Below are 23,398 nucleotides of genomic sequence, written 5' to 3'. Positions count from 1 at the left end.
ATACATGGGGGAGGGATGAGGAGCTGCACTTATTTCCATAATCTAGACTGCTGGCAACAGAAATTTCCGGAGTGGTGGTAGTGGCCAGCATAAATGCTGCTTAAAGGGAGACTGAAGCACTTTTTGAAAAAATCGGGCTTGCGACGGCACCTTATAGTTTTTGATGCTGCAAACTCGAATTTCGAACTGAAATTGGGTTTAAAACAAGCACTAATTGTCATTTTTAGCAGAAATATGCAGCCGGCGCCTCGGGGCTCGTCGCGGGTCGCGCCGCCGCCTGTGATTGGCCAATGTGACGTGACGTAATTTTGAGGACTGGCCGCGCTGCGTAGGCTGCGTTGCGTGCAGATTGCACCTCTTCGCGGTGTTGTAAAAGCGATTGTAAAACACTTTTGACACTCACGTGAACATCGAGGTTTCGCTGTATGTGTTCGTACTTGTTGCGCCCAAGAACGACGCAGTATCTCCATTGCGGAGAGCGAAGACCAGCCGGGAACGTCTACCGCCGTTGGAAACTTGCTCTGGTACGTAGTACGGCATTTTTTGGGGTTGCATGTCGTTATTGGCAGAAACTAGACGATTGTCCGAGAACTTTACCGTGATAAGCCACTTTCACGGAGTCTTTAAGTCTCCGAGGAAGATTCGGAAGGTCATGACGGTGCGCCTACTTCGCAGAAACGACGAAACCCGAATGTGTTTGCTTTCGCTTGCCCTGCGGTGTGTTGTCGATCTTGTCATGGCATGGCGTGAGAAAAAACCCGCGACCGTATATTCCAGCCGTATATTTCTCGCCTGGCCATAGCAGCTCTTACATGTGCATGATCAAAGTGCGTTCGTCTGCTGTGATGTGATTCGCAATATTGCTTGGTAGCGCTGGAGAGCGGAAATTATAGCCGAAGCTTGATGCAACGAAAAGGCGAGTTCGCTAGCTCACATGTACTAAGCCAAGGCTCGTAGCCGTCGGCAGAGGCCTCCCTTTCGAAAGGAGCTGCCCACAGTGCACTCGTTGTGCATGCGCCGGCCGGTGCCATTCCCGAAAAAGCTTTCCGGTGAGTGTCCGATGCCGGTATGCGATTTTTTCGCATGTAGGGTGGCACCCAGTCGGTGATAACCGTGTTTTCGTTGTGGCTGTAATATTACTCTTTCATAGCAGGTGTTTGTATGCATGCACAGCATAGAAGATGAATACTTCTACTGCACTTATCTATTGTCAGAAATCGCTAGGAGATACCTGCTATGTGCGGCTAGTGCACTGAAGTTTCCACTGCACAATAAAAAAATGCTCCAATAATGAGTGAGAAATTTGAGTCAACCTTGGGGGAAGTTTTAACACTTTTCATTCACAGGCTACAGTGACATGCAGCATACCTGGTGTTTAGGTCATCTGAAAACAAATGAGAAACAGTCAGCTGTTTCTACCAAGTTGTGTCCTTGACACAGTCTGAAAGAAGGTGGTTTCTGTAGAGGAGTGTGTTGGCCTCAGTGCTTGAGGTTTTTGCAAAGTGAGAGCAAGAAAAAGTGCTGTTTGCAGTGCAGACTATTTCATCAGGGTCTGCCGAGTTTCTGGCAGGTTTTCTTGCAATCACTGTGCACGAACCTGGCACTAACGTGAGTGGCATGGAGAAACCATACAGCAAAAAAAGTTTTATTCTACTTTGCTGTCAGGAATAAGTATTCTTATTTCTCTTTTTTTGTTTTTCATTTGTGATGATTAGCACAACGTCCCTTACCATTCAGCGACGTCACACAGGATAATTGTGTCCCAATACCAACCTGCAAGATAAGACAGCAGGGATTACACGGGTTGTAGCTTCTGTCAGTCCCCACTGCCGATGAGCAGTCATGTACAAGCTGGCTGAGCTTTGTTCTGCTACAGGCAGTCGGTGACGACCTCCTGGCATCCAACGTTTCAGTGAACTGCTTGTGACGATTCACTATGCCAGCTGCAGCAAAGCAGCTTGGTACATGTTGAAATAAGAGCAAGTTGCATTTTTCTACACTGATTACTGACATTGTGGCATTTATTGCCACCACTGTCAAGGAAGTATGTCCGAGTTGGTGAAACTTCATTCCTTTACACGGAGTTGATGATGCCGCCCTAAAATCCTGGATCACATGAGGCTTTCCAGCATGACATAAAAAAAAATCAAAACAGTTAGGCATAAATGAACCAGCACCGCCTTGCAAGATGCAGCTGCAGGGATTAAAAAAGTCGTAGCTTCTACAGCTGAGTGAGTTCACAGATTCACTTCAAATAAAATTTTATCTTAGCTAAAATTTTCTTTCAAAGTCGTGCGCATAAATACAAGCATGAAGACTCTGCGCAGTAATTATACGCTAGTAGCATATGTATGCACAGTAGACAATTGTTCACAGAATTGAAATAAGAGAGAAGGTCTCTTTGGCTTATCAAACACTTACAAGAGCAAGCTAAAGCAGCAAAACTCTAATCATGTCAGAATTGCTGCTGCAAATTATACAATAAATTAAATACTGTCACAGCAAGAAAGGAAAAAGCCAGTTAGAAGTCTGTCGGCAGTGCAAAAGCCACTTGTGTCACGAACAAAAAAGCACATTCTGAAGATCTGTAATAAGTGAAACTTTCCTTTTTAGTCTGCCCTGGCATCTAGCTGTCTTCCTAGCATGGCTTTGGATTGAGCTAGTTGGTCTGTTTGCAGTTCATGCCTGGTTAAATGGTTGGACGTAGGCATCCAAGGAACACTGAACACAATGACGGATACATTATCATTCAAATAAATTTTGTGAAAAATTGAGCTATGTCCACAGTCTGGTGGAAAGTGCTCTAGTCAAGGGCCAACATACTGAACTACTAGCTGTGAAAGTGCCCTGCGCCACTTCCTTCACCATCATTGCCCTTCCAGTCACTCAGGTCCAAAAAATTGCAACTACATGTTTACCGCACAAATGCAGAGCAGAAAGGTGCCAAGAAAAATTTTTTGCCTGCTTTGACAAACAAAATGACCATTCCATGAAGCACACTAGGCAAAATGGTTGAAGTTCTCTTTTGTGCTAACCTGCAAACTGTCAAGAAATGCAGAAGCATAAAGATTTTAAGATCATGCACATGAGATACTGTCATTTAGCTTATGATGTATCATTTAGCTTATGGTCACTGGTAATATTTTCTGGAAGACAGCATTGGCTGCTAAATAAGTAGCCATTAGTGCGCTGGTTCATCTTTTATAGTGGCAGATAAGAAGTACGGCAGACGGAAATCTTGAAAAATTAAAATGAAGGAAGAGCCTCAGTCCAGCGACGGACGTTCCAACAAGAGGACTTGTCTTTGTCGGGCGAAGTGTGGTCATCATTGGCAGGGGTTGTATAGGCCCTTCACTCTAAAGAGGGGGGACTAGGATTATGATGGGGTGTGGAGTGAGGAGGGTGGGAAGGTGGGCTCTTGGGCTTCAAAGGCCTCTTGTCTGGCCATGGGGCCTGTGACCTACAGGTAGGAGAGAAGCAGGTTAATGGCTATACTAACATGAAAAGATTGCAAAAACTGACCCCTCCCCCCCTTTCCAAACAAAGCGCAACAGAATCAGATATGAACAGTGGCAATAAAACAGTAAAATGAAAAAAAAAAGCTAAAGAAACAACAAATGCCATTGAGAAAATAGAGGCACTAAAGCGGTTATCACGGTTGCATTCTTTTCCCGTATAATCTACGCAATCCCCAGCATATTATGCACAGTGGTCTGCATCCTTTCTAGTGGCTGCATGATTCTACTCTGCCTTCTTGTGTTTAGTGATATCTGCTTTTCATTTTGTTTTTGATGAACCAAACATTTTAGTAACTGGTTCCCCTTATGAAAGTATACAGTGCATGTCATCATATCCTTTGCTATATATTTTTACCTGTCACAGTGTCTCAAGCGCTTTGGCTGCTCAACTCACATTCAGATTTTGGACATCAGGTAAACCCCCATACTACTTACCAGTACTTTCTCTGCATGTCATGTGAAACTGCTCATTGTCTGTTGAACCTTGACTTTCTTTCCTCAACCAGCTTCTCCTTTGGGACCTTTGGAAAGCTGCTGCTGAGTGGCGGTCGAGATTCTGGAGCAGTTTTCCTCTCCTGAGGCTCCATGCTCTCAGCCATAGCCACAATCATGTCGAGGAGGCGTGTGACGTAGCCTGTGTGAGCATTTTATCTCATAGGTTGTGCAATATTCACTTTCTTCGTGATCAAATAAACTAGGTGGTGCAAGCTTACCATGAGTGGGTGGCTCCTTTATCGGACAAGCTATTGGGTCACCACCTGCTGCCTTTGGGTAACGCACACACCATCGAAGTGTGCCATCCTTTGTGCGTGCCTGACCACGTCCACTGTTTTCATTGTAGTGAAGTGCAGCGAGTTGGGTCCTGAAAAAGTTAAACAAACAGGACCATGTGAAAAGGGTATCCGCAAACGTTCACCCTCAGGACTTGTAACCTATGTAAACAGTCTAACTATAAAGATTATGCGACAATAGGAGGTCACTGGTGGATGTTAAGCATAACGCCATGCCAGCAATTAGTGCTTGAAAGTACCATGAGCACGCATGATGAAAACACTGTGACAAAGCATAGTGCTACTTGTGAAGATCTGTGCAAACAAAGCGTCACCTCAGTTGCCAGGCGGATTGAAAATGAAAATGCAGTGCTTGCATGGTGAACACAGCAGGCACTCTGCATGCTCACAAAGTGTTGGCATGTAGAATCCCTTCTGATTCGGTCAAATGTGTTTTTAAATCTGTTGAGAAGATGTAAGAAAAGATGCAGCTATTGAAAATTTCAGTAAATCTAATTTAAAGTGGGCACCTTTTCACATAGTTGTGGCACACACCTACATGCCTTTCACTTTTTCTACAGATGCATGTTTAACATTTGCGCCAACGTTGATAATTATTTTGTAATATTGGTGTTTTCTCAATGTAAAAGCAGACAGAAGACAGCTTACCTAGCCCTCATTCCAGGATATGAATAGTGGTAGGTCTTCGGTGCAAAATGCACTAGAAGGCTATGAAAAGCCTCTAATCCATAAGTTTGGTATCCTGTTGACAGCCGTGGCATGTCTTGCAGAAGGGCTTTAGACATTGCAACGTCTCGAAGCTTCTGGAAAGCCTTTGATTCTAGAAAGAAACAGTCATTGTCATCTTTTTGTAAAGCTCTAAACGTGTGGCTTGCTGTATGCTCGTGAATCAACCAGCATTTCAGCGCACCTGTAAATAAACTCGTATTCAGTAATGAGCATCTTATAAGTTTTTATACTTATAATAAACACACTGGAATTTGAGGTGCACTGTAATAAGTTGTATGTAAGAAATTTAAACAAATGTTATTTATTTAGTTCATGAAGCTTATCATGTAAACCCTGAAATCCTGCTGCACTGCGCAGGTTGCTAAAATCTTGGAATCCAGTCTATTACCCTGAACGACTATTAGTTGTGCAGCCTCTCCACTGCATGCCCTGCCATTTGCTCTTGGTTTCTACTAGGATGTCGCTAACTCGAATTTGTTTACCGACCCACTCTGCTCTCTTCATATCATAATGTTACTCTTCTCGCTTTCTGCTGCTTGCAGCATTGTACTCAGTTTAAGTTCAACCCTTTTCGTTAATTTTTTTTCTCCGCCATGAGTACTGGTAAGACACGGCTGTTGTACAATTTCCTCTTGAGGGATACCGGTAAATTACCATTCATGGTATAAGCATACCTGCCAAATGCACTGCGCCCTATTCTTATTATCCAATATCTTTCACTCTCATGGTATGGATCTGCAGTAATTACCTACACTAATTAGATCTCTTCCCTTCCCACTTTTAAGGCTTCGGTGCCTATCGTATAGCCACTGTTCCCTTCAGAGGCTGTTGAATCTTGCTTAAGTTCTGTGCATAAAGCTTTCAGACCCACTGTTCTTGTTTGCCTGTCAAGGTCATCGATCATGCTTTGCAGTTTGTTGAGAGTTCTTTAGCAAGGCAGTGTCGTCAGCAAATTGCAAAGGTGTTCCCATTAACTCTTATCGTCCGTTAGATCTCATTCGAGGTTTGTAAATACTTTCCGTAAACACGCATTGAATAGTACTCTAGAGATTGTGCCTTCCTTCCTGACACCCTCTCTTACTGGAATTTTGTAATTTTATATATCGTAGTTAGATGTTACTAATTATGCTTCAGTGGGGCCTTTGCCGTATTTTCAATGCAAAATGCAATATACCTTCTCTGAGCCACTGCTTGGGTGCTAAGTCGCCGTGCAAACACGTGGGGAATGATGCCTGGTCGTGTGTGTGGATGTCCCTTATGTGATTAAGAAGGGACAGCCATTTGGGCACAATGAGTTGTGCTTGGCCTTTGCTGGATGCTGCCGCCCAATACATATGGTTGCACACAGACTTAATCCAAGGTGCAAGTTCGTTGCAGCTCTTTTGTTTCGCAGCGGTATGCAGCTTCTTGGTGACACCTAAAAGGCATATTAGATATAAATTGAACATGATATATTCCATAAATGCGCTGAAAATAACATTTTATCAGCAGCCACCGTAAAACTGCAGCTGCCGGATACCTTTTGCCATGTGCCACACATCGAACTCGTGGGTGATTGAAGATTTGTTGTTGCGAAGAAAGCTCTTGATTTGTGTGTGACGGTCGGTCACCAGCACTGTAACGTTGATGTTCTCACTCTCCAGAAAAGCAAGGCCTTGTTTCAGGCCCTCTAACTCCATGCGACAGCTGCCGCCAGCATCATTAGACTGTGGAATGATAACGGCAAAGGATATTGAGTTTGATGCGCTGAATGTCTACCAATTCAAAAAAAAAAAAAAACTGCATGTATTGAGGCCTCTGCTTCCCAGCTGTTATGTACTATTTTTTACGAAAATGACTGTTTGTATTGCTAACAATGGCAGTCCTGTGCTTATGCTTCAGGCGTATGTACTGTGCAATGTCAATGCACAACCTCGGGTGGTCAAAATTTCTGGAGCCCTTCACTACGGCATCCCTCATAGCCTGAGTTGCTTTGGGACATTAAACCCCCATAAACCGTTCATCTACCAGCATGGGGATTCAAAGCTAAACCCACAATAATGCGTGTGCCGTTGAAAGAATTCATGATATTTAAGTGTTGTGTTACAATTCATTTGTCAGCGTTAGTGAACTATAGAAATTTACAGAATCTTGTTGTAGCAAAGTGGAAACGCACCTGCACGACTTCAGAATGCAAGACTTTGTGGCGTTCAACGTCCAAGAGAGTATACGTGCCATATTTAGCACTATATCCTGGTGAATCAGCCCGTCCATCTCCAGCAAGTTTTACTTGTTGGCCTTGCAGCTCTTGCAGCAGACTTCTCTGCTCTTCTTTCCAAACCTGAAAAAAAAAAAAATAGTGCGCATTGAACCTTGGCCATGCAAAAAAAGCTGGTAACTTCTTCACGATGACTGCTTACCCTGTCAATTGCAGGCCACAGATATGAGCGCTGGATTGCAAAAAATGTCCTGTTGCTCACAACCGGTACACCAACTGAAGCCAGCATTCTAAGCACAGCTGTTGGGTTGCTTCCGGAAAAGAGAACTGCTGCGCAAAGCTTCAGGTTGAGCATCGGCTGCTGTTTTGTGATGTCTTGATTGCACCAGTAAATGAAATGACCAGATGCACACTGCCCATAAACCTTTAAAAGTGTGCCTTCACACTCGAATGAGACTGTACGAGGTGCGAGGCACTCTGTGCACAACTCGAAAAGTTTTCGCAGGTACTTCTCCTGCACCAAAAAAATTCTTTTGCCAGGTTCATCTGTGCAGCTTCCAGCACATCCCTGCCTGAAAAAGAATAGGCAAATTTTCAATCGGACTGGACAGTGTAAACATGCAATCTTGTATGAAAAAATTTGGAGTGAATGTTTATGGCACCACATTAAAAGTAGGGCAAACAGCATTTTAAGCGTACTGTTAGCTTTTCGTCATACTGCTAATAAATAACATACCTCTCTTCAAATTCTTCACATGGGCTGTAGTCCTCATCATCGTAGTTCTGATCGGCTCCTTCGTCTACTGTGCTGTCATCGTCGCTTTCACTGGCCTCTCTTTGGGTCGGCATGCTCTTTTGAGTGGCTGCATCTACCATGGGGCTACCAACCTGAATGCCTAAAAGTCGTGCGATATGTGCAGCTGCATTTATTATTTATTACCACTGGACGCAACATGGAATATGCAGAATTTTTAGAACTGACAATCTTTATAGTGCTTTGCCCCCTCCCCCATCATTACTGCACAAATGCATGCATCAAAAATGTACGCTGAATGTAGAGGCACATACCAATAGATACAGTTTGCAGTTTTGTCTGAGTGCGGCGTGATGCCATGCTTTTTTTCACACATGCCTGTACAGCTGTGCTTTGTGTCGCTGGCCGCACCATTGCTTGGACACACTTGTGTCTTCTGTCACAGGACTCAGTCAGAGTGACCTCCAGTGGCCCATCATATTGTGCTGCATCTGCAATAATGAGCAGGTTATCATGTAATGTGTAAGGGATCAATGCCTTGCATTACTGTGCTTGCTGAACATTGGTCATTACCTGTGAGAGCGAGGGTACTTGGCGAGTTTTCCTCACCAAAGTTTTCATGAGACATTGCACACAAATCTGCTTCAGCTTCTGTTGTGACGTCTGCAACACAGACTGAGATATGATTTGATGCACGGGATAGCCATGTATAACTAAATGTTCAGACTGAATGTAGAATCATTACCTGTTTGGTTACCAGAGGGACTGTCCAATTCTGGATCAAGTGTTTCCATAGTTGATCCTTCTTGAAGCAGTTCTGCAAGAACCTGAAAGGATAAAATGCGTACTGAATTTGTGGAATTGCTCTTTACTCTCAAAATTTTCCCATGAAGGCGAGAAAACCGCATATGTGATGTCGTTCTCGGCTGTCAGGTGATCATCGAATCGCATTTGCGTGAACACGTCGTAATTGGACAGTTTTAGAATAGGATGATCCTATCGGTTGAGGCGCCAGTGCACATGTGCTGAACCATTGCCTGAGGGGCGTTGTTGTCTTGCGCGTGCGCTGTACCTCCCCGCTATTCCCCTATGACGGACTAGGTTTCGTAACGTCGTATTTCATTTCATTTTTCACTTGAAATGCACCCGCAACCAGACAGACTTCTATTGAGTATTTTCGTTTCAGATCGCGTAACTAATGATCTACGACGAAGCAGCAACGGGCAAGAAATCACGACGCCGCATGTGAACAGCTTCGATACTTCTTTGCTTCGACGCGTCGAACCGAAACTCGCTCAGCGCGCCCTCAGACCTGGCCAACCTGGCCGCGCCAGTGTTCCGCAGGGGCTCCGCGATCATGTCAGGCACAGCAGTGGGCTTTTCTCAGTAGCCCGTCTCGTGCGCACGCGAATAATCATCATCGGTGTTTCGTTGATGAGTTACGTGATTTTTAGCGCAACGCCGGGTTTTTATAGCATATCCCCTTGCGCGAGAAAAGTAAACCCGCTAGTATAGAGCCGCGCGGCGCAGCTCTGTCCCATCGCGGGGTCGCCTCCGCGTGTGGTAATCACGGTTAACGCTTCATGCAAAGCTTCACACACAGATGAGACCTGAATTTCCGCAAAGTAGTGAAGTAGAAGCACTCACCTCATGTTTCCTTCTTTTCGCAAATGCGCTTCTTGGCGGTGGTGACGCGCTTCTTTTGTGCAAAAATATCGAAGGAACCGCGTCATGTTTCAGCCGTGCCCCTTTAACAGAAACCCCTAGCGATCGCATTAGGGACAAGCTCAGCTCGTAATCGCTGTCACGAAAGTGCTTCGAGCAGAGTGCGCTTGCTTTGGTCGGCTTGAAATTGTCCCTCTTCACAGCAACGACCCACTGCGCTGCGAGCTTTTGATCTTTCGGGAAAGCGTGGAAGACGACATCATCGCGGCCGTAGGTGCTCGTACACCCGAATGCAGAGCAGTACCGCATGTTAGATCGCCTGCACGTGGTCGGGTGCTCAAAACTTGGCTGACACGAGGAACAACGCGCGCTGAAAGCGCGCGCGGGTGACGGGACGTTCTCCGACTCCTCAAAATGACGTCACGTTGGCCGACATGGGCGAGGTTTCTCTCTCCGCTATCCTCCTCCACCTGCGGTCGCGCGGGACGCGGGAGATTTAAACATCCCGCTTACAATTGGTGATTGCGCCACTGTTTTAGCCAAAATCGAAAAAATAACTTTACAGGCGTGATCAGCAACGACACTACTTCAAAACCCTAGAAGATTAGCTGATTCGAAAACCGCTTCAGTCTCCCTTTAACTTACTACACGCGGCAGTAGTAGTCCTCTGTGAAGGCTCCTCGTCCTCATCACTGTCAACACTGCAGCTGACAACTACACACCTTGGCAGGCGAGTGTTTTCCTCTAATGGTATCGAAGTTGGTGAACGCATGCAGGGCTGCAAAGTTGGTGAGCATGCAGAGCTACTTGTTCTACAGCTGCCTGGCGTATGACACACATTCGAGTTGTCATGCTGGTGCGGTGAGTGGACCTCATGACTGTCGCAATTCTCAGAAAGCTGATCTTCCACATGTTCAGCTGCCATCTCATCAGGGCACAGGTTTGGTACGCCACCACACTGGCTTGTAGATCCATTGTTAGCAGCCAGTTCAGTTGCCTCCGCGTTGGCCGAGGCTGCTTCTTGGAAGAGACGCTTTGGTGGCTTGCGGCGTTTTGGCACAGCTGCAAAAAATTGTTAACAAGTAAGAATTTGGTTTCAGGTGCTTATGCATAAGTTGGTCGCTCGTGTCAAGAAACTCCCTCACTATATTCATTTATTTTGCCAGGGCTTTCACCACGACATGGGTCGCCCAGTCTGTGCGCTATATGTTTAGACCAACTGACCCATCTGCTTTGGGGCCGAAAAAAAGTGGCAGCACTGCATTTCTCATCCGCAAATCCGAGTACACTTGTATTATTCAATTTGTTTGCATCAAGTGTAGAAAACAGCCAACGCTGCAGCCAGCGCTCAAAACGTCCACTAAGGGCCAGCAACCTATATTTGGTACAGCATTGCATGAACCTCGGAGACACACAGAAAAATGAGCATATTTAGGGGGTGATAAATAACCCTCCTGTGCCGAACAGATAAAGTTAGAGTAATGCCAGGGCAATCAACGAGCAAAATGACCAGAATTTGGAACGGGTCATGATTTTTCTCAGAGTGAATGCAGAACTGTTAACGCTGTTCAGTGACTCTGCCCTACTCTTCCACATTGGTATGATAACATCTCACTCCATGTTAATGACTTGAGTGCATGCCGATCTCAGGAAGGTACAGCCGACCTGCCTGTGAGTTAGCTACAACTTGTCTTATGCCATTGGTGTCATGATATGTGAAGCAGATTGCACACTATAAGCTCTGTAATAAAATGGAATGAAGCAGCAACATATTTGCAGTTTCCCCTAGCACAGCACAAGAGCCAGCCATCAACACAACATGCTGAATGTGCATATACTATAATAAGTGCAGAAAATACTGCCCTTTGGTGAATTAAAAAGGCGGTTGTTCTGCATGAGATTGTCAGCAAACTGCTACCAACCCTCGATTCTAGTGACGTGTTTTGCAGTTCTTGACACACCCAATAACAGCAGCTTTATATTGCGTTTGTTGGTAACTCGGAAATCAAGTGGCAGTTTCTATGTTGAGGACTTAAAGGAATAGAAACCAACTGCTTGGCCATTCAGCAGTGGGATGGGCTAAATTACGGCATTCCAAGGAATTGTAAAGAATGCAATTGTGGCAATTTCTAATACCCCGAAATGGAATGGGCAACACTAGAATAAGATCATGACGCTGGTCCTCATTCTAGTGCAGAATGGTATGTCCATGAGGAGCAAATCGCACTCCTCATGACCGTGAACGGTGCGATTAAGTGCACTCAGAACACATTAGCTGGCTTTCTGCAAAGTAATACGAAGAATCATGTTTTTTTTTTACCTACTGCAGCAAATGAAAATATCACGGAAGACATAAGGTTTTACATATGTAATGGTGCCATGAAGACAACACACACCCTTATGTTATTTGGACTGGCTTTTGAGAGAACTTTCCCTTAGACCTTCAATCAAAAGGTGAGAGTATTTTAAGTTTCCAGAAACTCTAAGTAATATCAGCAATTACGTCATTGGTGCAGCAACAAAAACATAACAATCTGTACATTAACTTGATGTAATCATCCAACGTACGAGCCGACAAGAATTGAAGGCACACTATTTTACAATCTGCCTTTCAGCAGTCACTTTAGTCGCCAGCAGCCCATCACACAAATTAGTCCATCACAATGTCCCAGGTGCAAAGTGGGAAAGCGGCTGGCAAGTCATTACCTATTTTCGCATGTCAATCTTTCAAAGGAACCAGAGCTGTAAGTTGTCTCGGCGGCACATATAATGCACACTGATGCATGGTTACTTAATTTTAGCCTGGTAAAAAATCTGCAGCTCTTTTTTGGTCGCCAAGAGAGGCCTAAAGCTTGGAATTGCTGCTACGTGAAGAAGTCGTGGCCAAATTTTGAACTGTACATTGTGGCAACCAGCATGTATTTTTTATGCATTAGTCATCCTCACCACCTGTACAAGAGTTGTGGTTTGGGCTTGGTTGGGTTGCATTGCTAGAGGAAGCAGTGCGAAAAGACGAGGACGAACACACAAGTTGACAGGACAGGTTTCAAACTGCCAATGATTTACTGAGAGCAACAAGCAGCTTTTTAAATACCAGCCAAGGCCCACGTGACACCAGAAAAAAAGAGTAAACAAACAAAGCACAGATATCTGCATATCAAAACACCATCCACTGATAAGGGTCTTGATGGATCATGTTTTGATTTCAGTATATTTTTTTGCTTTGTTTGCTTTTACTGTTTTTGCGATGTTAGGTAGGTACTGGCTGGCATTTAAAAAGGCGCTCGTTGCTCTCAATAAACTGTTGATAGCTCAGCGCCTGTCCTGTCAGCTTCTGTGTTCGTCGTGTTTTCGTGCTGCTTTTTCCAGCCATGCTTCCTCACCATTGTTTTGGGGGCGATCTGCAGAGCGCAGCAAAACCGTCATGTTCCATGGGGTGCTGCCATCTCTGTTATCTTCATTTAATTGTTTTTTATTCCTCATTTCACTTTTTCACATCTGCGTAAGTGGCCTCATTACCACAAGGTACTGCCTGACAGTATGCGTAAGCATATTTAGGCTGCAATGAGCTTGAATTAAAATTAAATATGGTGCAGACTTATATTTATTTGCCTAAAGTGATCGTCATTGCCACGTGCCCGATATGTTCACTTCTGTGGTGCACATTCATTGTACACCACTCTCTCTCCCACCAATGCACATAGACACACATGCACGCAAAACACACGCACACACCTCCCGAATACCCGTTATGCCTCGGGTTAAATTCTACATAGATCCTTTCTTCCAATTGTGGAGGCCTGCTAAAGCTGTGATAAGCACCAACAAGCATGAATTTTCAAAAGAATTGAAAACCCACAATCCTACATCGATATTGCCATAAATACTCACGACGAAAAGCAAACAAACTGGGGATGGCATTTCTTGTTAGCTTCTTCCAGTTATCCTTCCTTTTCTGTTCAAAGCTGCAGTCCTCAAAGTGGGCCTGCAACACAGAAATTTAGTAAATATCACCAGTGTATCACTAATGCTTCGATTCTCATAGCACGTTGTGCCAAGCAGCTACAAGTGTAAGCGTGTAGAGTCTGAAAATATATTGTTACGTAGAAGACAACGAAGAAGCAGGCAGTGGCGCGGGACGGAGCGCTCGCGCTAGGCCTGCAGCCATTAAAATAATCTTTCACCTACCATCAAGTCGCCTGTATTCATCGGCTTGCCGCCACGTATCAATATCACCACTTATGCATCATGAAGGGTAAAGCTGTTTTTCATAGGCATCCTATCTATGCAGGAATGATAGCAGTGTGTACGACAGCCCTCCACTAGAGCACATAACATGTCAAATAGTAACCCCAAAATAAATTAATCAGAGTTACTCGTAACTACGCTGGCATTAGCAAGGAAGTCGAACTGGTTAAAAAGCCCTGGAAATACACCCGCTGTAAATAAATGCACTGCTCAATATCTACAGCCTGCTGCAGCCGCTGCCTATTCCTTTTCACACGGCCTCTTCCAAGATTTTGTATCGACAGATTTCTTGCTCTGGCCATGGGAGCACGACCATTTTCAGAATAACAGCAATCAAGCTATATCACTATGAAAATAATGTCATAATATCACACTATATTATTCCTAAAGCAGCCAACATCGACCCGGCCGAAGGTTTCGTTTTTTATTTATTCTGCGTCTGCGCGCGGTTTCCAGATTTACTTTTCCTCCTCTTTTGAACTTGATTATTGTGCTTGAATAAGTGCATGAGAACGTTTGCGCAGACATGGAATGCCAGCGAGATATATTTCAGGTTAGTGCCGTCGCCGCAACGTTCAAGGTACAAACAGCAACAATTCCAAACCTTACTGTGCAGGGCTCGTGCAGTTAAAATCGTTTTCATCTTTATGTGCTGCTTCCGCTGCTGCAGGCGATTATTGAGGCTAGGCAGTGCTGTTTGCGAGGGCATTACGTACGCAAAATTCAGTGAGCTGTAGCACGAATCCCGACACACATTCGCTCGTTAGGCCGCCGCGGTGGCTGAATGGTGAAATGCTCGGCTGCTGGCCCGAAATACGCGGGTCTGATCCCGGCCGCGGCGGTCGACTTTCGATGAAGACGATATGCTAGAGGCCGGTTTACTTGTGCAATGCCTGTGCAGGCTACAGAACTACAGGTGGCCGAAATTATACAAAGCGCTACATTATGTCATCCCTCATAGCCCGAGTCCCTTTGGGACGTTAAACCCTCATACACCAAACCAAACACTGACTCGTCAGTCGACTGCTGATATTCTTGATGTAAGCATGCAGCAAGACTTTATACTGTATGCCAAAAATCACTCTGGACCCGCATAAGGATTGGAGCAATACTCACACTGCATACGTATGCCGAGGCGGTCGGTGTCCATCGGTCTCGCTTGATTTGTGCAAGCCAGCGTTTTCTTCTGGTAGGGCTGGCCGGAAAACGGAACATTCGCACGCCGTAGCGGCTGTTGTTCGAGCACTGCGGTACGCAGCAGCCGGTCATGATTCTCGTCGTCGTGGTCGGGACGAGAAGGGGTACCGCCCGCGGCCGTGCGGGCGCTACAGTTGCGGGAGCATCCCACGGTTTTCACACAACACAGAATTCAATTCTTTGCGAAACACGAAAGCAGACTGGCTGCCGGCTTCTTCACGTCGCTGTAGCGCCGACCGAACCACACAAAATAGGGAACGTCAGGCTTGGCAATGCGAGGAGCACCAAACGCACTCGCTGCGTCGCGTTGGACTGGCGGGTGGCAGTGGCCTATCTGAGAATCAAAATGGCGGCAGGGGGAGCTGGCCATGGAGCTGGCAATAGTGCCGACCGCGACATTCAGCGGAATTCTGGCGACCGGCGGCATGAATGCCTACAAAGGCTGGCACCACCCTAAAAACCGGTACATGCAGGCTCCCTAGCCGCGCCGGCCGCTAGCGCCCCTTGCGGATGACGTCATGTGAATACCTCCTATATGAAAGGTGGCGGTGCGGTGCATTGTAGGCTAAGTAGCGACACTCTCCTCCTTCGCGGCGCATTCCTCCTCGTTTCTCCTCGCCCGCCGGCCGCCCGCGCTGCACACGGCACTCATTTGCACCCTAGCGCCCGCCGGCCAGCCGCGCCTTTGGATGCTGGCTTGCGTTTTTAGCTTCGGTAGTGAAAAGAATTCTGATAAAGGTTACCCAAGCGATGAGAATGTCGAGAAAAAAAATTGTAGTTTTTTTTAAGGCACCTCATTTGTATATATTTGTGAAAGGAGATGTGATGTTTTACGACGCGTAATCAACTAAGTACAGGCATATGTTAATGCGTGTTAAGCTTATCAGTGCAAGATATCTAATGGTTTGCTAGTGTTTATGGCTGTGTACAATAAATTAGTTGTAAGTGCAGTGCAAGGCGATGTGTTTAGTTTCCTGATGCGAACGTATGTGCATGCAGTGAGATGCGTGGTGCAGAAGTGATGTACTTACAAAAGCTTACAAAAGTGATACATCAAAACAGAACACAAAAAGCAAGCACAAGTGTACAAAAGCAATATTACGCCATGCATGGATAAATCAGTTTTAGTGTGCCTCAAAGGTCTCAAGCATTAGCTGCTTATGATTTCCAAATGGAGACTGATGTAATGAAGCTGGTGCTACATGATGGAAGGGTTAGCACATTATTTGGAGCCCAAATTCTGCTTTAAAAGGAAGTTCAACGCACGAAGCGCAGTTTTCTTTAACGTGTATTCTCTCTCCCTCACCCCATATAAACGCGCTGAAGCTTTTTTTTTCTTGTTGCACTTGCCCATTGAGCCCCCTCAGTTTTATGTTACAGCAAATTGAAAGCGGGTTCAAATAAAAAAAGTCGTTGCTGTTGTAAACGAAATTTGTTTCGCCATGAAAAGCAAAATCCTCACGTTAGATATTAAGCTCACAGTGACTGTAAAATTTTACAATCTATCCCAGACAGTGGCTTGCTGCTTATGAAGGATATCTGTTTTAAAAGTGTCACATAAAGGTCATTTGCTTTGTAAGCAATGAAACGTCAACATCTCATTTAATGTTGTAAACAGCAACGCGCATGCCAGTGCTTTTACTGGCACATTTGGAACTCTCATTACATCTTTTAGCCGCTTCACTTTTTACTAAAATTTCCATGCGCACTTTTACCGAATATTTTAACAATGTCTTCAAGTAAGTTATGGCAAGGAGGAAAGCATGTCTGTGAAGTTAAGCTTTGGGTAATGGTTTTTTGCAGCTCCGACTCATGTACAGAATTACGGATTAGCTTTTCCTTATTAGTGCGGAAGTAGTTTCCAGCTATTTTTATCACTTCAATCACCCCTTGCGATGGAGTGGTCAAAGACTGGTGGTGCTTTGAAAAATTTTTGAGCTCTATCAGCGTCGTAGAGCTGTCTCGTTCAGTTAGAGAATTATACCAATTTTCGCTCTGTACTCGCTTCACAAGTTTTGAAGCAACGTAGCCTGCTAGATACGTTAATGACTGCTCAATTTCAGGGCTGAGGTCAAGAAGATCGTCGGGCGCTTGAATAGCATCTGTGTCGCTTCTTGCTTTATTTGTGTCGTGTAAATGTAATAAAAATAACCTTCCTCCTCGGAGTAGCTTCCAGATTTGCTAGGCTTCAAAAACTGACCGAGTGTTGCGTTCCTTAAGCTACACCTAAACTCATATAGGAGGTATGCACATGACGTCATCCGCAAGGGGCGCTAGCAGCCGGCGCGGCATTCGCCATGTTGGCGGTCGCGCGCACGGCCGCCGCAGCCAGCTGCAGCGTTAAATAGCCGGTGTTGTGTGAAATTTGGGTGTATTTCGCGTCTCGCCGCAGATAATTACTGTGTGGCCCGTAACACCGCGTTACTGAGAGGGTGTTCCGGGAACTGCGCGAAGCAGAAAAGAGCGGCCACGCTCAAAAGGTTCCACTTTGTGAAAAGGTCGACCCGTAAGAAAACGGAGGCGCCGGCGCAGTGTGGGACGTACAGGACTGCTGCCACACGTTGAATTCAGCGGTATCGAGGCCCACCTTGTGCACGGCTTAAGTTTGCTGGCAGGCCAAGGAATTAAAGGATATAAACCTATGAGTGGGTGCAATTACTTGACAAGCGGTCACGTGAGTCCAAGAGCTGTGCTGAGGGTGCCGACGGCCGAAGTGCCGTTTTTGAAGAGGTGAGTAATTCGAAGGGTCTGTTCACTTAGCTGTAGCTTAACTTGTCATCTCTACCTGCTGAAAGTGACGTGTTACAACTGAATCTAGCGGAATGGCTGCACGCTGCGTTGCTGCGAAAGCGCTAGACGTCTTGTGCATATGAAGCGCTACGTAGCCACAATCAAAACTGCAAAACATTCTCTCTCTGTCTGCCGTTCGTGCTGCGAGCGTATGGCAGTATTTGTTTGACCGTTCTGTTGTGGAAATAAGGCAGCTATGACGCTTTGCCTTTCTGCTCAAAGACTGTCTGAGAAGCGTCAGCAGTTCGCACACTACAGGCGCTTGAATTATCAATTTCTGCTGTGGCAGTTTTGGAATTTTGGTAACTAATCGTGCTGTTTATCCACGATGTGCCCGGCATGACTAGCTGACAGTTATCAACTGATATTAAAAGCTGCAAGTCGTGTACGTTCTTGCGTGCAGCGCAGCCAGCCAGTTTTGCTGCCGAGTTGAGGCAGCTCAGATATATCACGGCGCACCATGATATATCCTGCTGCAAACTTCTGCTGCAAACTTCATGCACAATACGCATTTCACAAAGATAAGTGGTCGCTGACGCATTCAACAACATACAAATATGTTACGGATCCCTAACAGTTCAGGCCGGGTACCTCACGGCGCACTGTGACACTGCGCGAGCTGGCCTGAAGCGACCGCAAACGTGGCGCGCTTGCCACGACGACACTCGCGCCGTCTGGTAGCGCGGCCTCAGTGAGTACCTCCTATAGTCTCGGGATGGGGTTTTTGGCACGTAATGTAGAGAAAAGGTTTTCAATCCCATCCTGGCCTAACCTGCTCAGGAACACATGCTGAAAGTTGTACGTTGTGAGGACATCTTGTACGTCTATTGCTGTTATTGTCACTAGTATAATTCCTGATTGTACAGGCTTCCAGACAGCATTTTTTTCACGTCCAATTTGAATTTTAGAGAAGAGCTCGATTATCATTTGCAAAAATGCTACACTGGAGTCACAGTCCTCTTGAACTGCGTGGCTAAAAGCTAGCTTTGTTGTCCGTGACGTCATCAGGCAAAACCACCTGAACACGGTTTCGATAAACCATGCAGTACTAAGAGCGTTTCTCGGAATTTTTCCTCTGCCTTGAATCAAACGCAAGCCTGAAGCAGTGTCATTATGGAAAATGGGAAAAGCTGGGCCTACCTTCATTTTATCGTAGCGGCTTGGATCAAGACAGGAAACATTTAGGTGCGGGCCAAGTTTTATGTCATCCTCAGGACGAACTGACGGGCTTGTTGGTTGCACATCTCAAAATTCCGAGCGCACGAGAACGAAACGAAGACTGACTGAAAGGACACACACCACAACTTCAACTGATTTATTTGAATGCGATGCACCCACTTTTATACAATCACTGGCACTCGCAGAAAAAGTACAAATATCATGACAAACATTGTGGTGATACACCTGGCTACTCCTTGATAGCCGTGACGGCTGTCGTGTGAACAATCAGGCCACATCATAAACAAAAAAACAAACAGTATCCAGAGTGAGTAAACACGTGTAAGGACAACCTTTGCAACAGCTGTTACTAGGGCATTATGTGTAAGAATTCATGCTCCTTTCTACTTAACTAATGCTGACACAATTTTCTTTGAATTTATAGATTTTACTAGGTTCAATAATCTTCCTTGTGGTTTTTTCCCCACACCTGCGCAGAACTGTGGTCTGCTCAAAGATAGGCCCGGGTTTCTTGCACAGTTCGCAATCACGGCAGTGTATGCCCTGGTGTTGGGAGGCATTCTTGACGTTATTGTGCTCTCTGAGCCTCTCATTCAGGCACCTCCCAGTCTGGCCGTTGTAGGTTCGACCGCAACGCAAGGGTATGGAGTACACCATGTTTCCAGTGCATGAAACAAACTTCCGGTGGTGTCTAGCGGTGCAGCTCCCACCCTGACAGCCGGTAGAGTTGACCTTCTTGCACCGTTTGGACAGCTTATTCGGTGCCAAAAATACCACTTCCACAAGCCAGAGTGGGAGTGGTATTTTCTTATTTATTTTCTTTTTCTGACTTTATTTTCTTAAGTGGCTAAAAATGAACGCACTTCATGATCTACATCAACAACAGGGAAGGGATGGCACAATTATGGTGAAAATGTATTAACACAAGCCAAACATTTCTACTCAGGAAACTGTATTGGTTATTGAAAGATTTCCAGAACCTGTGCAAGAAAATAGGACTTCACATGACAGATGAATATGAGAGAAAATATCTTGCACATTTAGCAGCTTATTTAAATGTTCTTACTTATTTTTCGATGCTTGGCTGCTCCTCTCGGGCTTCGCCTCTCTGAATTATTGCCCTTTGCAAAAAAATGCAGCCGCGTAGTCATGTAGAAGCTAACAATCTTATTCCTAACATCATCTGCATGCTCACTGCAACCAATGGTACTGGTGCATCTTGCCCTTACTAGGCTGACAATGTCCAAGATACTGTCAGCATGCAGTTTCTGCTTGCTGAAACAACACTCTGTGAACAATTTCTCAAGCATCTCCACAAATTTGAAGAGCACACTATGGGGATAAAGAAGGCCCCCTCTATCCTTTTGCCGTGTATATATGGCAACATCCGAGGCTTTCTGCAGGGGATGCCAAAGTCAAGGCTTGCATACATGCTTCACAATTTGTTTTCATCGAGCACTTCCGTGCAGCATAGCCAGCTACATAGTATATCAGGCGTGAGTCGCTCCTCTCTACATGTTGGTCATGATCGTGAGACGATGACCAAGCTGTCTCTGCTGCAGGCAAACCTCCTGCATCGATGAGCCTGTCAACCTGATCACAAATGTCACTCTTCACCTGGTAAGCGCGGCTGCTTCCATCAGTGTCCAGCAATGCACTCACGGCACGTGGATCTGCATTTCCATGTCTTACAGTCTTCACTAAACTGCAGTTCATAGTGATAAGGAATTGAGTGGGCATATTTATTTATTGGTAGTTGCAGTCGGAAGATTGTCGCACTATGCCGAATAAATTTTCAAGAGGGTCCTGACTCAGGTGCGAAGTCCTTAGATATTTGTACCCTGCTTTGGTCAAGTATGACGAGCTCAAGTGTACTGGCCAAAGTGACACGCAAACCCATGGCGGTTGGCTCGCTAATGAAGCCTCCGGCTCCACCTGCACGGTGCTCTCAAGCAGTCAGGTATTTCAAAAAGTGTTGTAGTAGCACTCGAAGATGAGTCTGGTCGCAGGGCTTTGGCTGGGTACCGCGATGTCATCAGAGAGATAAGACGGTCCATCTTCCTGCAAGAAAGATATGAGCTGTGTCAATTTAGTCATGGCATGCACCTTACAGTACTCACAATTCAACCCTTACCACATTACCTAAAAAATTCTTGTGTTAGGGACACTTCCAGTTTTTGCTTCAATTTCCGTCTTGTACAGCAGTAGGCCTTGCAGTACCTTGTCACCGAAGAGCTGAAATGCGTAGCCGACTCTCATCTTTTCGAAAGCATTCAGTTGCGAGTGGCAATTTGTAATGCTTGGCATGGCCTTAAGTGTCACAATGCTGCAGTTCATCTTGAAGGCTGCTGTGACGTGCTGCATTCAGACCTGGGAGAATACAAAGTACTTTACTGTAAAAAAGCATGAAATAGCAGGTGAAAATGGTTCCGTATTAGTAAATTATTCAGCGTGCTCCATGACTAAGAGTTTTAAACAGGCTACCATTAATATGCAAAAACAACACGCACTTACATGACCATCCGGTGTATTGAAGGGACGCTTGAGCAGACTTTCTGAAACACTTGATTAAGTGGAGGAAATCAGATACGAAGTATAGGTAACGGTCACCGTCCACAGGATGCTTCACTTTGCATCTGACGTCACTTGCTGAACCACGCACACCCAACAGCTTCCATGTTTGACGGTTCCAAGCCGCACCATCGCACGTAATAAAATCTACAAAAAGGCCACTCTTCTCGGCGAGGATTGTTGCCTCTTATAATGACCTCGGCTAACAAGTCTCCTTTCATGTTGCCTCTTGTGGCTAATGTGCCAATCACCTGGCTACATTTGCTAACAAATGGCACAAACAAGATTACCATCTCATGGTCTGTTGGCACACCCTTGTCTGCTACTGAAGAAAAGTCCCCTAAATCAACGAAACCCTCAATATGGCCAGATGTATTTACAGAAAGGTGCTGTGAGAGTTTCAGCTCATCTATTAGCAGGCCACCACGTTTCTTGAAGGGGTTCATATCTTTTGTCTTCTGGCTGAGCTGCTCCAAGACCTTTTTGCTGAAGCCAAATGCTGTGCGGTAAACACGCATGTAGCGCTTGAGCGCCGACTTGCTTGGCAGAGCAAATATTTTATTGTCTCGAATGTGGTTGTAAAGGCGGGAGCTCTTCATTTTCATTATTATACATTCTAAACTCCACATCTTGCTATAACGGACACCTTTCTTCTTTAGTTTCGCTGCTGCAAAACATTGTGCAACGCTTTCTTGCTGTTTTTGTGGCAGCTCTGAAATGCGCTCATCAACTATGTCTTCTGTTAGCGATGCATTTAATGCTTGCATTTTATCGATCTCTCTCGGTATGATTACGATCCGTGAACCGAGGCGCCTGTTCTTTTGTGCTACACTTTCCAGCTTTTGAGCAACAGTTTGGAATGCCCTAGCAGGTGCTCGCTGAGTTCTTGAGCACCTATTTAGGAGCACTTTACCCAGATACTTGCAGCAGATACACTGCTGCTCAGAAAAGAAAAAAAAATGGTAGCTTGCTGCTGCTGATGCTCTTGTAGAGATGATGATCGTTGCTGCTGATGCCATCTTGTAGAGAAGGTAGATTCGTCTGTGAAAGCTACCGTATTTTTCGGTGTATAAGACGCGGCTTTTTTTCATAAATCTTGCTGGTGCGTCTTATACGCAAATTTTTCGGGGTTTTTTTGGCGAGGTTAGAAATTACTCAAGTTCATGCTCAAGCTTTCTTCACCGAAAAAATATCGCTGCCAATAACGCGGTTGTAACACGGTTAATACTTCAATACGGGGACCGCCGTGTGCCACTTTTTCAGGTGACCTTTATCAAGAAACGGTGGGGATAACGACTTCCGGAATCACAAACCGGTGGCTGTTTCGTAGGCCCCAAGCAAAAGTAATGTGAAATGTGAAAAGATGGCGACAATCGTGCTTCTTGCCGTTATCAAGACAAGCCGGCAACTGTGTTTCCTCTGCGTACGTTGTGCGAAGAGAATGTTTCAGCCACATCGCCTCCAGAAATGGGCAAACTTTTTTATAGCGCATCTAAAGATGAAGGCTTTGAAGGTTTTAAGTAGAAATGAAATATTGTTGTGGACTTATGGGAGAGCTCTTTCGTTTTTCTTTCTTTTTTGCTGAAACCTGGGTGGGTGGGTGTGGCGTGAGCGTTGCCTGTTTCGATCACTTAGCGTTGCTTAAGAATTTCTCACAGGTACGGTGCATTCGTGATGGTCGCGCAAGTGTGTTTAATTAAGCCTCACTAGCCTAACTGGGTAAACTGGGGTGTGTCTTATCCGCGGGTGCGTCTTATAT

General features: G+C 45.4%; 1 protein-coding gene, 1 long non-coding RNA gene and 1 pseudogene across 3 annotated transcripts; 1 reads left to right on the top strand and 2 right to left on the bottom strand.

Moving 5' to 3' along the window:
* The first annotated feature begins 120 nt into the window (after nucleotides 1-120).
* Nucleotides 121-4,230, top strand: LOC149338845 (uncharacterized). Its single transcript, XR_016283460.1, has 3 exons — nucleotides 121-524; nucleotides 3,883-3,932; nucleotides 4,025-4,230. It is a non-coding gene; the product is annotated as an uncharacterized LOC149338845 (long non-coding RNA).
* On the bottom strand, nucleotides 3,332-10,282 carry LOC149338844 (uncharacterized). Of its 2 annotated transcripts, none has more exons than XM_089547800.1 (12): nucleotides 8,735-9,516; nucleotides 8,563-8,652; nucleotides 8,304-8,480; nucleotides 7,972-8,131; nucleotides 7,438-7,807; nucleotides 7,194-7,358; nucleotides 6,558-6,744; nucleotides 6,213-6,455; nucleotides 4,958-5,129; nucleotides 4,232-4,380; nucleotides 3,954-4,152; nucleotides 3,332-3,460 (listed from the first exon to the last, which is right to left on the bottom strand). In XM_089547800.1, exons 1-11 carry the CDS (start codon nucleotides 8,895-8,897, stop codon nucleotides 3,986-3,988), a joined length of 2,043 nt encoding a protein of 680 aa, XP_089403926.1. In that variant the 5' UTR covers nucleotides 8,898-9,516; the 3' UTR covers nucleotides 3,332-3,460; nucleotides 3,954-3,985. The 2 variants fall into 2 exon arrangements, with proteins under 2 accessions (XP_089403926.1, XP_089403927.1); XM_089547801.1 differs by lacking the exon at nucleotides 3,332-3,460 and adding an exon at nucleotides 9,637-10,282 and having other exon boundaries at nucleotides 3,710-4,152; nucleotides 7,438-7,803; nucleotides 7,968-8,131; nucleotides 8,735-8,816.
* On the bottom strand, nucleotides 10,111-22,406 carry LOC149338843 (uncharacterized; annotated as a pseudogene).
* Nucleotides 22,407-23,398: the final 992 nt, after the last annotated feature.

This window comes from Amblyomma mixtum, chromosome 6, assembly GCF_055824585.1.
Source record: "Amblyomma mixtum isolate Tamu chromosome 6, ASM5582458v1, whole genome shotgun sequence".
Classification (NCBI taxonomy): Eukaryota; Metazoa; Arthropoda; class Arachnida; order Ixodida; family Ixodidae; genus Amblyomma; species Amblyomma mixtum.
Note: the sequence above shows the minus strand (reverse complement) of the source record. Positions and strands in the feature narration are given on the sequence as shown.

Excerpts from the sequence above, each read along its gene's own strand:
- LOC149338844 (XM_089547801.1), bottom strand. The coding sequence starts at position 9,963 with ATGCGGTACTGCTCTGCATTCGGGTGTACGAGCACCTACGGCCGCGAT. Across the intron at positions 8,653-8,734 it reads TCCCTCTGGTAACCAAACAG|ACGTCACAACAGAAGCTGAA; the intron begins GTAATGATTCTA and ends TCTGTGTTGCAG. Across the intron at positions 6,745-7,193 it reads TGCATTCTGAAGTCGTGCAG|TCTAATGATGCTGGCGGCAG; the intron begins GTGCGTTTCCAC and ends ATCATTCCACAG.